General features: G+C 42.0%; 1 protein-coding gene across 41 annotated transcripts in view; it reads right to left on the bottom strand.

The window, feature by feature from the left end:
• Rbfox1 (RNA binding fox-1 homolog 1) overlaps window positions 1-15883 on the bottom strand; it is a 2167575-nt gene that overhangs the window by 94658 nt on the left and 2057034 nt on the right. For 40 of the 41 annotated variants that reach the window (XM_052759361.1, XM_052759367.1, XM_052759399.1 and 37 more), the window contains one exon: window positions 8715-8768. The exons of the other annotated variant lie outside the window; for it this stretch is intronic. In XM_052759361.1, coding sequence (XP_052615321.1) covers window positions 8715-8768 — 54 coding nt within the window. The remainder of the gene's footprint in view (window positions 1-8714; window positions 8769-15883) is intronic. 41 annotated transcript variants of the gene reach the window in all.

The following is a 15883-nucleotide window of genomic DNA, read 5'->3' as shown; positions in this document are numbered from 1 at the left end:
TTGGTGGGATGAGTTTTTCTTGTGTGTGAGTGTGTGTGTGTGTGTGTGTGTGTGTGTATGTGTGAGTGTGTGTGTGTGTGTGTGTGTGTGTGTGTGTGTGTGTGTGTGTGCATGTGTGCACAGAGGGTAGGAAACAGCCTTGAGTATCACTCCTACTTTTCTTTTGAAGACAGGGCCTCTCTCTGGCCTGGAATTTTACCTGCAGGCTTAACTGGCTGGCAAGTGAGCCCAGGAATTGATTTTGCCTCCTCAGTGCTGGGATTATAAATGCACACCAATAATACCATTTTTGTAAAAGTGGGTTCTACAGATTGAATTTTAATATCTTTTTTAGCATGGGTTTGGGGGACTAAAACTTAAGTCCTTTGTGCTTGCAAGCCACTGAGCCATACCCCTAATGCAGTAATGGCCTTTATAAATAATGATATCTGGGTATTTAGGGTTTTTTAAAAAGTAAAACTTTTAATATATTGTCTTATAATTTCATATCTGTATGTAGTATAATTTAAATGATTTATTTTGTTCTTTTAATTTTTAATGTTTAAAATTGGCATACAATGAATGTCTTATGTCATTATATAATTTCCCAATGAAGTGTGCATTAGTAGACTCTTATGCCCTTTCATCTCTCCCATCTCTGCTATTTATACAGTCTCCCTTAATGATCTCCCCCCAAGTTCCTCCTTTCAGGCCCTATATGTCCTTTACCCACACCACCCTTCCTCATCAGATAGCTCTGAGTATAGTTGGAGGTGTAATGGACCAGCAGACATCTTCATGGATTTGTTTTTGAGGTGCACTTTCAGTGACAGCCTACCCCTCGGAGGACGCACTCCAGAATGCACATTCCTTCCTGTGGTATTTGCAGCAGCATTTCTGTTGAAGGTGTCCTCTGATCTCAGCAGATCAATACTCCTCAGCCTTTGGAAAGAACTTAACGTTGCCCAGAAATTCCCATCCGTGTTAACACATAAAGTTGACTCCCCATGTCTTCTTTATTCTTTTAGAATTTCTTAATGGAGTCTAAAGTTAAAGGTTGAGGGATGCCCTGGGACTCTACCAACCTTCCTACCTCTGCAATAAACTTTTTCTACTTTTTTTGTGTGTGTGTGAGATGAACTCCTATTTATCCTTAAAGACCCAATTTATATCACCTTTTGGTTCTTAATGCAGGTACAATGATTGTTGTTAGCAATGGTATATATGTGTGTGCATATGCATGTGTGTGTAAGTTCTGTGTTGTTGGTATCTATGTGTATGTATGTGCAAGCTCCATAATGTTGTTGTTGTTGTTGTTGTTGTTGGTGGTGGTGGTGGTGGTGGTGTGTGTGTGTGTGTGTGTGTGTGTGTGTGTGTGTGTGTGTGTGTGTGTGTATGTATGTGTATGCATATGCACATGGGTACAAGGTCCTGCAGTAGCTTTTTGGACACTGAGTGTACAGTTTGACATCCTTCAAAACCTTTATGTATTTGAAGGAAGGCAAAGTTAGGCTCTGTTACCTTGGCTAAGTGTCTGGCCTTTGTTCTATAACTTCATACTAAAGACTGAGTTAGGACAGGGTCAAAGGGCAAGGCAGGAGCCTGAGGACCTGAATTCGAATTCCCAGAGGCCACATAAACCTGGACATGGTGGCTTGTGTATGTAACACCAGTGTTCCAACTGAGAGAGGAGAGGTGGAGACAGAAACTCTGGAAGCCCACAAATCAGCAAGCCTCACACAGACATCCACAAACAACCAAAGAGTGACCATGATTTCACATAAGGTAGGAGTAGCAATTACACACTCACACACATGAGCCCACATACAAATTATATTTTACACATACTGTGCATGTGTGATCAGGGTGAATGAGTTAAAGGAAGCAAACTGTTAGCATTTTTTTAAATTTGCAGTGATCTTCTTCTTTGGTCATTCCATGATGAGTCTAGCACAGTTAAGGTGCATCAGTGGAGTTCTATGAGTTCATGCTAACCCTAACCACAACAGTGCAACCCTAACAAAATACTTGAAAGTCACCCTTTCTGTGTGGCCTACTTGTAGCTCTTCTTATACCAGAAAGGTCCTGCCTCCCTTTGCTTTTGGAGGAGCAACCTTGGACAGACTTCCCATGCAACAGAAAAAAAAAACAGCAAATTTATTTAAGAAATGCATTTATTTTAACCATCTCAGCAAGTCCTGATCCTATCTGAAGATCAAAACCCCCTATAGGCTCCATCAAAGATGAGCTGTGTTTCCTCTGTGGGCCAGGGAAGGACGCAGATAAAAAATTAAGGCCAAATGTGGGCCAGGATGGAGTGAAATCTGATAAGACAGATGGGGGGAGAAGAGGGCATGAAGCAAAGTGATTCTCATCCCAATGAGGAGGTAAAGGTAAACAGATGTACAAGATAAGGTCTCTGAAGTGGAACATTTTCAGGCTGCAAATCCTCTGCTTGGGGACTGAAATCTGGATGCCCCTGTTCCAGCTCACTGAAGTGCACTGCATTTGAATTTAGCAGATGTGTAAATTATACACAGCATCCCAGAGCCAAAGGTCACTGTTGGCGAGAACATTCTCTTTAAGGACAAAACTCAGCATCTAAGTCCAGCCTGTTCCTCTGGGTGGGGATGTCAAGACAGTCATGCCATGAGGGATGTTGGAATATTTATTGCTTGGAGGGCTTTGAGTGGCAGTGGGGACCTGCAAACATACATCACCGTATTCCAAGGTGCTAAGGTTGTATGCTAAATTGCATGGTTTATGTCACACATGTACCCTGAGCTCAGTCTTCAAAAACAATAAAATATATCCGAGATCAGAGCTCTTCTGTACCCGTTTCCCTTCCAGGTGCTGTGATAAAATACCCTGAGAAAAGCAACTTGAGGGAAAAGGTTTCTGTGGTTCACAGTTTAAGGGTAGAGTCCATCCAGGTGGGGAAGACATGATGACAGGAGCTGGTCACTTGTGTCCACAGTCGGCAAGCAAAGAGCAATGAATACTCATGCTAAGTTTCACTCTCCCTTTTATCCAGTCCTGGACCTCAACCCCTGGAATGGTGCCACCGATATTCTTTTCACCCCAATTACCTATATCTAGACACCCTCACAGGCATGCTCTGAGACTTGTCTTCTAGGTGATTCTCTTGTCAGGTAGACAATCAATATTAACCATCACACCATGGCTTTTGAACAATCTTGCATTTTGGAGATGCTAACACGTTCAAAATACAGGAGAGAAGCTAGAAAGAGACTCATGCAAAAGTGTGTAAAAAGTCATCCTTTTCAAATGTACTGGACTCAATGAAGGGCAAGTGGGGAAGGGGTTCCATGCTACCTTCCTCTAACCCAGTTCTGAGATGATTCATAGTTTACAGTGGCCAAACACTCATAGAAAACCCACACATTTGTACAGATAATCCAAGGTCAAATGCACCTGCCCTTTTGAGATAAGCAATCACAGAGTGCTGTATCCCAACTCTTTGTTTTTAAGCTTCACCTTGAGATCTCAATCCACTAGCCCATCACCTGTTCCATGGGATGCGGTCTAAGGCCAGGCTCCCTGATATGGACATAGCCAATGGAGGAGACTTCAGTGATCACACTAATCCCTTAAATTTATATCTTACTTTAGAGCTGGTGAGGTTCTCCTGCCCTCATTATTGGACCTGATCCTACCATGACCTTGGCATCAGCTTCCTTTAAGAACTGATCACCTTTCAAATGGGACTTTGCAGTCCAGCATGCCCTTTCTCTTAGTACCTTTTTATTGCCCTGTCTCAAAACAAACAGAAAAATATTTTTAGGTGTATCAACCAAGAGTCCTTCTTCCCTTCTTAGATATTGCTAATGAGAGCAGTTGGCAATAGGGCCACTTCCCCTCCCCCATCATCTTAGTTTTCCACTTGCCATACTCTGCATATTCTTATTTCCCCCCCTTTCTTTCTAATGGTAACCTTTCTAATCTTTGAGACATAACGCTATCTTTGATCTGCAATTCACTGGAAATTCCTTTCCTTTCTCTATCGATTGTGTCTCCTGGAGTAATGTAACTAAATTGCAATTTCCCTTTGCAGGCTGGGTGTTCCTGAACCATGGGAGTGAGTTATGTGTGTTCAAGTGCTACATCTTCTGAATCTTGTTAAGCTTTGCCACCTTCTAGCCCCACTGATGGAATATTTAATCACAGAAATGAGCTGGCTGATATGATATACAGTGTGAGGAAGCTCTGCCCTGTGGATCTTACTGGCAATTGAGGATCAGAACGGTGCCATTTGTCAGTACCACTGTGACAACTTTGAATCACCTTCTGTTTCTTATTTATTTTGCTTCACTTATTATGAACATTAAAGGTATATTGAATCAACCGTTTTACTGGATAGGTATCATCTCTAAAAAAAGAAAACATTATACTTCCAAGTGGTAAGGATTTTTTGCATGTGTGTGCATGTGGGTGTACATGTGTGTACACATGAATGTGTGTTTTTTTGTGTACATGTAGGTAATATAACAGGTGTTGTTCTTCAGGAACTATCTAACTTGTTTTTTGAGACTGGGGTAGGAGGACCCTACAGCCAGTAGGGTCCCAGAAACCCATTGTTTTCTCCCTCCCCAGGCTGAGATAATAGGAAGATGCCAGAATCCTTGATTTTTTACTTTAGTTCTGGAGATGGAACTCAGGTTTTCATGTATGCAAGGCAAGCACTTTACCAGCTGAGGCATCTCCCCAGATCTCAACATGTTTTATTAGAAAAGGCAAATAGGATTCTCTATGGACAGGGGTGTGGTAAGAATCCCTTATGAGCCTTCTTTATTCTGATCCTTAGACATGTTCTTTCTAATTACACCCAGTAACTTGAGGCATACTGATGGGAGTAGATACCCATAGATATTCCTTTTTTATTAGCACCCCAAATTTTATTTAAACCCTAAGATGGTGTGGCCACACCAATACACATTGGTCAAAATCTTTAAGACCCATCTTAATTGACTTATCAATCATTTGTCTTGAGAATAAACCTCACAGGGTCTGAAGATAATTAGACTTAGGGAAATAATCAATGCTGCTTAGCTTTATATGAGAACACCCACCTGTCTTTGGAAAAGATTTATATCTGTTCCTAGAATATGCAGATATATGTATATTTGTTTCACCCCACTTGTAGTGAATAAGAAATTAAAAGAGTTCATAGTAAGCATGACTGGAAGTGAAACCAGAAAAAACAAACAAACAAACAAAAAACCACAACCTTCCAAACGAAAAACCTTTTAAAATGGCTTTCTAAATGTTTCCCAGGATTGTGTGTGTGTGTGTGTGTGTGTGTGTGTATACATGCAAATGTCATAATCTATCAAAGCAAATTAATACTGTTCAGCTAGTAATTAAAGGTCTTCATTAAGAAGTGAGCCCTCCCTCCCCACCCCCATCCGACATCAGCAATAAAAATGCACTGGGGGGCACCAGAAGGTTCTATACGAAAATCAATAACTTGCCATTTTATAATTAAAAGAGAAAATAAATGTTAGGGGAAAGTCCACTAAATTAGGAAAATTACCTTTAGGAGAGATTGAAAATATTGATTTTAATTTATAAAATCTGTGAACTTTCCATGCTCCATTTTGAGAGACAATTGGAGGCTGGATAGTTCATTCTGCATAAGCTTGAGGAAAATCAATAATTATGCTATGGGAGTGTCATGAAATCTGTCATGAACACATCTTAGACTGAGAAATGACTAATGAGTCTGGCTGTCCATCTTGGTCATACACAGAGATGACTTATGAAATATCCAAAGTAAGCCATGGCCGAGGTTTTTATCTCTGGTATGAGGCACCCTCCAAACTGCAAGAGAAATCCAGACTAGTTTTATAGTTAAGGAAGTTTAGATGCCTTGTAAATTCCTAGTCATTGGTGTGTAGCTGGAAGGCATGGGTCATCACACCCAGACTTCACACTTACATGGCCAGCGTTTTGCCAACTGAACTAATGTCTCAGCTTCCTTTTTCTTTTTTATTGTGTTTTTTGTTTGTTTGTTTGTTTTTGGAAACAGGGTTTCAATTTGTAACCCATTCTGGCCTCAGCCTCCCAAGTGCTGAGATGCATGCATGCACTTCTATGGCAGATTCCTTGCTTAAAAAACAAAACAAAACAAAAAACAAAAACTTTCACTTCTTGAGAAAGTCTCATAAGGCATCATCGGTTGTTCAGATCTCTTTGAGGCTGTTCTCACATAACCAATTCATATACCTACCATGGCGGTGGTGCTAGAGCAATGACCAGGGGGCTTGCCTCACTTTAGAAAGTGGTATGATCACAGGGCACAGTCACAGAAATGTAGACTTATTATTTATAAAATATAAAGAAGCCACGATATCCATTTACAAAGGACTCAGCCCCTAAGACTGATCAAAACCCTACTTTATTTTTGTGTGTGTGTGTGTGTGTGTGTGTGTGTGTGTGTGTGTGTGTGTGTGTGAAATCCTAAAGGAGATCTATACCCTTTGTATACTTTTGTGTTTTAACTTGCAAAACTGTCATAAGGATTGAATACAATCATGTATGGAATGTGCATAGAATAGTGCCAGCCCGCAGAAAATATGGAGTGCACATTACCCCTCTGAACTTGCTCTCTTTCTGTACTTGGAGACCTCTCTGCCTAGGCTGGGCTTTGATCTAGTTTTAACTAAGGTTCTGATGCTGTTGAAGGAATGCAGATTCCTTTATGTTTGCATATGTAAGTCAGTCTAACCCTGTTCTTTGTATTCTTCAGCACCAGCAGGTATTTACTGTGGGGCAGAATCCCAAATAAAGGAGATGGTTGACATTATCCTGGTCAGTAGAGGCAAGGGTGGCCATTAGGAAGGGAAAACTATACAGTGCTTTCAGATCACACCCACATCTGTGACCAACTCCCCAAGGGAATACTTTCTGCTTCTTGCTCTTGACCCCATTTCTCTGGAGAGAAAAACCTGAACACAGGCACATAGCACAAACCTTCACAGGTCTGCAGAACCTGCCACTGCCTTGGATCAGCTGCTGCAGATTTGTGGCTGTCCCTGCAGGTATGTGAAAGCCAGATCTTCTCTGATCTTTGGGGAGATTTTGTATATTTTTAGCTTTGAAAAAGATTTACCCCAGAATACTAATACCATCCAAGGTGCATCTTGCTCCTGAACATATAGCCATGCCCCTAAGCCCAGAAGTTAACACTCCAAGTAGATACGCTGAGAAGTCAGAGGCCAGTCCTCTTACAAGTAATGAAAACAACTTGAGTCCAATAGTGTGTTCAGGGCTCAGCTATATCAGGCATTAACATGTCCTCTCCCACCATGACACAAAGGTTGAATATTAACTTGCTTATTCAACAAACATTCATATGATGCTGAATATGTAGCCAGGGCTTCATATAGCTCTTCCTTATATTCTAATAAACACCTATGTACTTCTGCTATCATAATCCCCATTTGAGAGATGAAGAAACTAAAGCACAGGGAGTCTTAATAACTTGTCCAGAGTCACACATCTGGCAAATAGGGGAAGAAGTGTCTGAATTTGAGCTGCCTGGTTCATCTTCCATGTTCTTTACTCTCCTGTGATCATCTCAGGAGGTAGGGTACACAGAATTGAGAAGCCTTACAGCCAGGTGTACCCTCCCCTATAAGAGTGAACACAGCTGCTGCATGGTGGTGCAATCCCTAGATTTAATCGAAGCTCACACAGGAAGAGGCTCACAAACATAGCTGGAATACAAATCTCAGCTCTTGTACGCCCCTTCCTCAGGTCCTCAGGGTTTCATAGTTTGGTTTGTGCATAAGAGTAGTTAGGATCTGCTCCTTTCACATCTTCTCGGAGTGATGTTTAGTCTCAGAAAAATGGCAGGAGTTGGGCAACCGGAAAAAATAAACCAAAATTTACTCCTACCACTAAGTGAGTGGCTCAGATCAACTATTTACCAATTGTACAATGTTTAGGAGGCATGCCATCGGAAGGCTCCTTCCCCATACCCATAAGAAAAGCCTGCTACTAGAGTACCAGGCTTTCAAGGCAGCCTTGGTGACAAGACCTCAGGATCAGTGACAGGCTACCCTGCCATATTAAAGTAAGAAATCTTAGCTGTAGAGGCTTCTGGCTCTTCCCATGATTTGTTCTCTGAGTTGTCTCAATGGGTAGATTTCCCTACTAAGGGCACTTGGGAAGGGAAGAGGGGAAAGAGAGAGATGTATGCATGGAGCAAAGTAGACAGAACTGAACTTGCTAAGACAAATTGATCCATGGAGAAAGTTCTTTTCATTCTCCTAACTTTCACCTAAACTCTATCTTGGAAACTCCCAGTTTCCACTTTGCTGAAATGATTGACTCAACCCTCTGCTTTATCAGGAAAGAGGAAAGCACCTCTGATGGAAATGCACAGCTAACAGGTGCATGGCAAGGGCATTGCATTACGATGGGACTGAGCCTCCACCCCTTTGTCCAGTGTCCTGCTGAGCAAAGCCCCAATGCTTTCCTAGGGCAAAGACAGAGTGGCAGAGCCTCATGCTTATCTCACAAGTGTGAGCCCCCCCTCCATCACTGGAGATTGTAAACACTCTTGGTTTTGCCCCAAGAAATCCTTGAGAACTTGTTAGGACAGGATTCCTCGTTTAGATTGAGCTACAAAACCCATGATATAGGGGGCAGGCAAAGCACATTTAGAAATGACCAAGCAAGACTTTAGCGTGCAAAGCAAAGTTCCTTACCTGCATAGAAGTCGGGGCTGTAGACGGCGCCCACAACTGGATTTAATTTCCAGCCTTAAAATAAGCACAGAAGGATTACATCACATTTGTGTTAGGAACTTCTATCCCTTCAAGGCAACCACAGTGAACACAGACTGAGATAGGGTACTTGTTTGCGTTGGAAAGTATCAAGACTATGTAGGGTGAACATGCACAAAGTTGCTTGCAAAATCTGGAGTCTACATTTTTTGGTTTTCTGGTATCGCAAGTGAATGGAATGAAAACCACTGACCGGCTACAGGTGAACCTTGTGAAAAAAAAAAAAAAAAAAAAAAAAAAACAGAATTCATGCTCAACCATATCAGTAAATCCACTACGATAATCTCAGTTTTTGCTTTATTCCATATCACATTGCTAGATAATCCATCACATGTTGCCTTGCATCAAAGTCACAGATATTTAAAAGCTTGCATAAACAGAACTCTTTGAGGTAACACACTCTGACCATCAGCCTTCCCGATTATGACCTCTAGCTTGTAGAGACTTCCAATTCTCTGCTGTGTGCTTTGTGAATAACAGAGATGACAGCAGTTTATCCCCCAGAGATCTGGTATGGAATACATTTCAATGCATTCAGGAACAGGAAAAACCTTAGTGAGTGCTAAATAGTGAAGGTCACTTTCAAGCCACCTGTCTATGACATTAACAGCAGTCTCTGGTTTGCTAACTGTTACTGATGAAAATATGTCTTAAGTGTGAACTCTGGCTCCTTAGAAATTGTCACTCAAGAAGACAGCACACAAGAACAACCATAAACTGGAAAGCACATTACTGATCTGTTCGTTTGTTGGTTGATTGGTTGTTGCAACAACAGGGAAGAATGCTTAGGCCTCAGAGCTTGTGACTGGTTCTGTCTTTCCTAGGAAATTTCTAGGGAAATTATAGTGGTAGAATTGTTTTTGAGACAGGGTTTTATGTAGCCTAGGAATCTTATGTAGCCTGGGCTGGACTTGAACTCATTATGTAACTTAGGATGGCTTTGAACTTCTGATCTTCCTGCCTCCTTCTCTTGAATACTGGGATTATAGGTTTGGGATACCATACCCACTTAATGAAGTGCTGGGGATTGAACTCAGTACTCCATGTAAACCCGGAAAGCATTTTTCTAAATGAGCTCCACCCTGCATGCCCCTATGTGCCCTTGTGTCTTGGATCAAGGGTCAAATACCCAATATCTTTTAGTAAATGGACCAGAGAAATAGAAATGGCTTATTTTAAAATGCTGTTACAGTTTGGAAGATACATGTCCTGGTGTTTGAATACCTGGTCCCTAGTAGGTGGTGCTGTTTTGAGAGGTTGAATAGCCTTTGGGAAGTTGGACCTAGCTGGAGGCAGGGGAACGCTTGGTCTTGGACCTTGAGGTATATGAGGACCTGACTGCAACATGAGAGTCAACTTTGGGTCTTAGTGACTGTGCCATGCCCCTTCTTACCTCGGAGTTTTCTTCTAAACAAGGCTTCCCACTCCCAGACAGGGTGCTTGAATATCTTTGTGAATCTTGGGCTTGCACTGGATGCCACTGTCAACTCTCCCTTCTCCCTTGAAACTTGATTCTCATCCAGTTTTCCCTTTCAGTCAGTGGCACTTCAAGCCATCTGGTCACTCAAAATTCTGCTCAATAGTTGCTACCTTACCTTCATATTTCGTATACAATCCATTTAAAAAAGTATTCCGTTAAACTAGGGACAGTGCCTTTCTTCTCTACAATATGTTTTTTGCCAGACAAAAGTCATACCAAAGCAAAACAAAGCAATAATAATAATTAAAAGCCACCCTTGGGGCTGGAGGGATAGCCCAGTGTACCGCTCTTGCAAAGGAATGATGCTCAGTTCCTACCACCTCTGTTTGGCATCTTAAAATCACCTATAACTCCAGCTCTGGGGGCTTGAGAACCTTCTTCTGACTTCTTCAAGCATCTGTATTCACATGCACTTACCTCCACACTCATAGACATACACAGGCACACAATTAAAAATCCATATATTCAAACAATTTAAAATAAAACCCATTCATTCACCTTTTATCTTCATCCATTCTATTTGCAGTGGCCAAAGAGTCATGGGAGAAACCAATCACTTGCTCTGTTCCTCTATTAGAACTCCATCTTCCTTCTAGACTCAGGATAAGCACAAACTCCCTGTGTTGGACTAGAAAATGATAATTTATCCAAGTTCCATTCATTTTGCACCACTGTCTCCATTTCTCTAAGATATAGACTGTTGATCTTTAATCTGAATAAAACCACCCAGACTAACTGAACATCTAGAGATTTCCTGACCTTTCTTGGAGAACACTCCCCAAATCTTTCCCAAGTGTCCAGGTATTGTTCTGGTCTCCAATTCCTTTCCAAAACATGATATTCAATGTCACTCTCCTGCCTTCTCTTAGGGGTACTCACTGATTGATCACCCAGTTAAATTTTCTCCATAGGTGCTAACTGTATCCTCTCCCTCTCCCTCTCCCTCTCCCTCTCCCTCCCTCTCCCTCTCCCTCTCCCTCTCCCTCTCCCTCTCCCTCTCCCTCTCCCTCTCCCTCCCTCTCTCTCTCTCTCTCTCTCTCTCTCTCTCTCTCTCTCTCTCTCTCTCTCTCTCCCTCCTTTCCCTTCATTGCTTTCTTTCTCTTCTTATTTGTTTTCTCTATCATTCTCCCTCATTAGAATTGAGAGTAAAGCTGGGCAAGACTGTCAAGTATGAGTTCTAGGCACTTAAAAGCATTTGACAAATACTAAATATTCCATAAACATGGACTTATAAGGAATCAGAAGGCACAAAGTGCTTTTCTCAGTGGTCTTATTTCCTCTGGCTAGGATTTGGTTTCCGTGTGCCCTGCAGATGCTCAATGTTCTACAAGCAGTGAAGGACCTCTTAGGGACTGCCATCTTCCAGTGCAGGCAATGAGGGTTGCCCTTGAAAGTCACCTCTGCGCAGACTAACAGACCTCAAGTAGACTTATGTAAATATATGCAAATCACACACAAATGGACTTATCCTTTCTGTGGCTCCTTCTAGTACCTGAAAGAGACCCCTGGGATAACCTTGCTGGAAATACAGGCCTGCACTGTCAGGAAGATGGACAAAATGATCCCAATTTTAATTTCTGAGACAGTGTATGTATGTCCCCAGGCTTCACAAACTGAGATTTTCATCAGGGACATTAAACCGAACAATGAGGCTTACAAAAGGAAGAGAATAGCAGATAAAGCCTACCACTCCTAGCCTCCCAGGGTCCCATCTGACAAGGCAATGGAGCACAGCCCAGGCAGGCACATGGAGCTTCACCCCTCTGAGATGGGTCTTTGGGGAGCTGCATCAAACCAGACTCCCCGCCTCCCTGAAATGTAGCTTGTCCTGGGTTATGTGCGAGCCTGCTTTAGAAAAATGCTGGACAAGATCCCTGGTGTACAAGCCTTGCTATAGTGAGTGTAATAAAACTTTAGAAAATAACCTGCATGCATTTTAAACAGAGACCTCATAGATGAAATAGAGCAGGAGACAACATCCAAAGGACAAACGAAGCAGTTATTCATACACTGAACACGTGCGCTGTGTGGTCCTTTATTTTGAGTAGCAGCTTTGTTTTCCTATTTTTAGTAACAGGTATCCATAGTCAACATCTAGATTTCACCTAAAGTGTAGGATTTCTGGTTCTCTTGAAACATTGGGAGAAATGGCAACTTTATGTTAGGAATCCCCTCAGATAGCTTTATTAGAGGTGACCAGAAGCTATGATGTGTGACTGCCCAGACAGCAACAGTCAGCCAACAATAAAGCTCCCAGCTGTGAGTGTCTGTTGTTAAACTGGACTGTTTTGTCTGCTCAGAGAGAAATCTCTTGCTTTACCCAGTAAACAAACAGAAGATAAATATTTCAGACTGACTTTCAGTCAGGCCCATCATCCTAGATGTTTGGGAGCCTGAAGCAGGAAGATCTCAAGTTCAAAACCTATGATGGTTACAGAGTGAGTTTAAGGCCAGGCTGGGCAACTCAGTAAGGCCCTGTTTCAAAATGAAGAGTAATAATCAAGTGTGGATAGAGTTCAGTAGATTATAAACAAAACCAGGCGAGAAGATAGGGACTATGAAATGCTATTCTGTGGGCACGACATGGCTGTAGCCCTCAGAAACTTGCAATAGCATAGGATCTACACAAGAGTGAGCCAACCATACATGGGAAGGGACTCATGGGGCCCACCTACCCAGGGGAGCTTTTGGCAGCCTGGCAAAATCATTATTTTTATCAAGAAAGCCACTGTTCAGTTACTCTGTTCCTGTGGGCAGCTCCACACTCATACCCAGACAAGTGGCCTTGCTAAAGCACAGTGTGGCCCAAAGCAAAACCAAACTGAAAACAAAAAGGCAGGGAAGTGGGAAAGATGGAGCTTTGGTAGGAGGGCTGGGTGGGGCAAGGCTAAGAGAGGGAATAGGGATGACTGTGAGCAGAAGGTATCAAATACATGGTAATGAGACTGTTGAATGATCAACAACAACAACAAAAAACCCTACAATCAGCTATCCCAAACAATGAAAACCAAGACCGAGCTTCTCAGAATCTGTTTTTTCTTTTGTTGCCCTTATCTAGCTCCATTTTGCGTCTGAATCTTTGCTCCTACAACTTGGCACAGAAAGAAGGAATGAGATGGCCAATTAAAACTGAGGCCTCTCTGTAATCAAATCCCATTGATCCACAAGCAGCAGTTAAGCACAGAGCACCATCTTTATCTCCCACCCTGGTGGTACTTTACTTCCTCTGAAGATCCCAGACACCTGGGATGTTGGTGCCTTTGTATGTCCAGCTCCCGTACAGAATTATGTCGGAAGATCTTTGAGTAGCTAGGATGCACATCAGTAGTCACTAGCAGAGCCCACACTGGAAGACAAGGCTGCCGGTCTCGATTCCAGCCTTTTGAAAATGTCCAAGGCAACAGACTCCTATGTAACAGCCATGCTTTGCCAACTTCCAGGAAATCCCTCTAAAGCCAGTTCTCCATTTGTAACATAGATCCAGTTTTGGCTATCCAATGAGTACTGTACACCTTCTAACATGCTCCCCCTCTCTAGCCACAGACATGCTTTTGGGAGAAACAGAGACGGTCTAATTAGGCCTTTATAGAGCTCTCTCACAGGTGGAATTTGCAAAACTTCCATATTTCCTTCTATCGTCTATCATATCTACAGTAGAAAGCCATGGGAATGCCTCTTATATCCTCCACACTGATATTACCACAATCTTCTGCATCAGATCCTCCTTCACACCCTCCCATACATGTTTCTCATTGCATTAGGACCAGTCTTAGGCATCACTGGAGACCCTGAAGTTGCTGAAATGTACGACTGAAGGAACTCAGGAACATGACATTTGGCAACTAAATTTTTATTACAATACTTGGGCTTCAAAGTTGGATAACCTATAATTTTGGAAAAAAGGCATTATTTCTATGGTTTATAAGTCATGCAATTAAGAAGTAAACCTCAAAAACAATTATTTTCTTACTCCAACATGGCTTCATGGATATTGACATATTCTCTGTGATGGTTTGAATGCGAAATGCCCCTCAGAGGCTTATGTATAATGGGCCTGGTTATCAGATGACAATGTTTGCGAAGTGATTGGATTAGACAGTCTGCATGTTAACCTCCTGATGGACCCATTGCATGACGGCCTTTGAGGGAGGGGGTAAAAGGTGGAAGTTGCAGGGTCTTTTAGAAGTTGTCCTCAGAGTGCATGCCTGGGAAGGTTATTCACAGTCCTTGGGTCCAGTCCACTTCTTAGCTTCTGATTTGCCATAAGGTGAGTGGTCTCTGACCCTTGTGATGCTCTGTCTCACAGGTCACATGGCCATGGGATATGACAGGGACCCTTGGAAATTATGAGCTAAAGTGAACCTTCCCCTCTATGCCAGGTAACGTGCCCCAATGATGCAGAACCTTCCTAATACAGTCTCTTACAAAACCACACCCTCTTCCAGATTTTAAGGGTCTTTATTTTCTCAATTGATTCCATTACAATTTATAGGAAATTCTAGTTACAGTGGTGATATTTATACACAAAGGAAAAGGCTCCATTCACTATTTCTGTGCCCTCCATTTCTGCCTCTTCAAAATACGATGATTATGTTCTCTTTCCAGGTGCACTGCCTTTGAAATGTCTCATATAATACATAAACACATAGTGTTACAGAAATACCAGCTATTTTGAATGGGCTTTGAATTATGTTTCAAATTCCCATAGGAGTTGGTTCTTAGTCCTTTGATATGGAATTGATCAATAATTCTTCCTTTAAAATAAGTATGTATATACATTACATGGCTTATGGAATTACATTTGAGTTTTTTTGTTTTGCATTTATATACATGTATATACAGTGTGCATGTGAATATGTACATCTATTTGCATGTATGTGGACACAGGTGTATACAGGTTCATCTGGAGGCCAGAGGGTGATGTCACTGTGTTTGTGTTTTCCTCCATCCTTCTCCATTTTATTAGAAAGGTCTCTCACCAAATCCAGAGCTCCATGATTCCCCTAGACTAGTGCTGTAGCTTGCTCTAAGAATCTCCCATCTTCCTGACTCTCAAATGTGGACGTTGTAATCAAACAGTCATTATCACTTGACATTTCTGGGGGTGCTGGGAATTTGCACCCCAGTGCTCATTCATAATCACTTTGTCAACCGAGTCACCCTCCCAGTCTCCTTTTTGATTCATTCGTTTTTCTTGCAGTCCTTCATGAGGTGTGCAGGCACACCTATAACTGTGCAGCACACACACACACACACACACACATGCACACATGCAATGGCTATGCCATGGATTTCTGAATGTACAGCACTTGGGTGGATGTCACTGTGAATTGTTACAGAGCTATGAATTTTACCCAAATAGAAAGTCCTCATAAACATGTAATTCAGAGCTGTTGGGCACTCAGAGAAACTGCTTATCCAGTTCAAAGGTTTGTCCTCAGTTGCTGAGGCTGAGAAAACTGGACAGCAGAATAAATTCTTCTGTATTTTTCATGTTACATTGAGGGAATATATCTGTTTAATAGCATTACTCTTCAAGGGAAGAACACACTGATATACTTAAATTGGCTGCCACTAGCAGAAAAAAAAAAGAAAAACTATAAACTGCTAA

The sequence above is a fragment of the Peromyscus californicus genome, unplaced genomic scaffold, assembly GCF_007827085.1.
Source record: "Peromyscus californicus insignis strain IS unplaced genomic scaffold, ASM782708v3 Scaffold_3__1_contigs__length_106647218, whole genome shotgun sequence".
NCBI classification, from domain to species: domain Eukaryota; kingdom Metazoa; phylum Chordata; class Mammalia; order Rodentia; family Cricetidae; genus Peromyscus; species Peromyscus californicus.
This window is presented reverse-complemented; position numbering and strand designations above follow the sequence as displayed.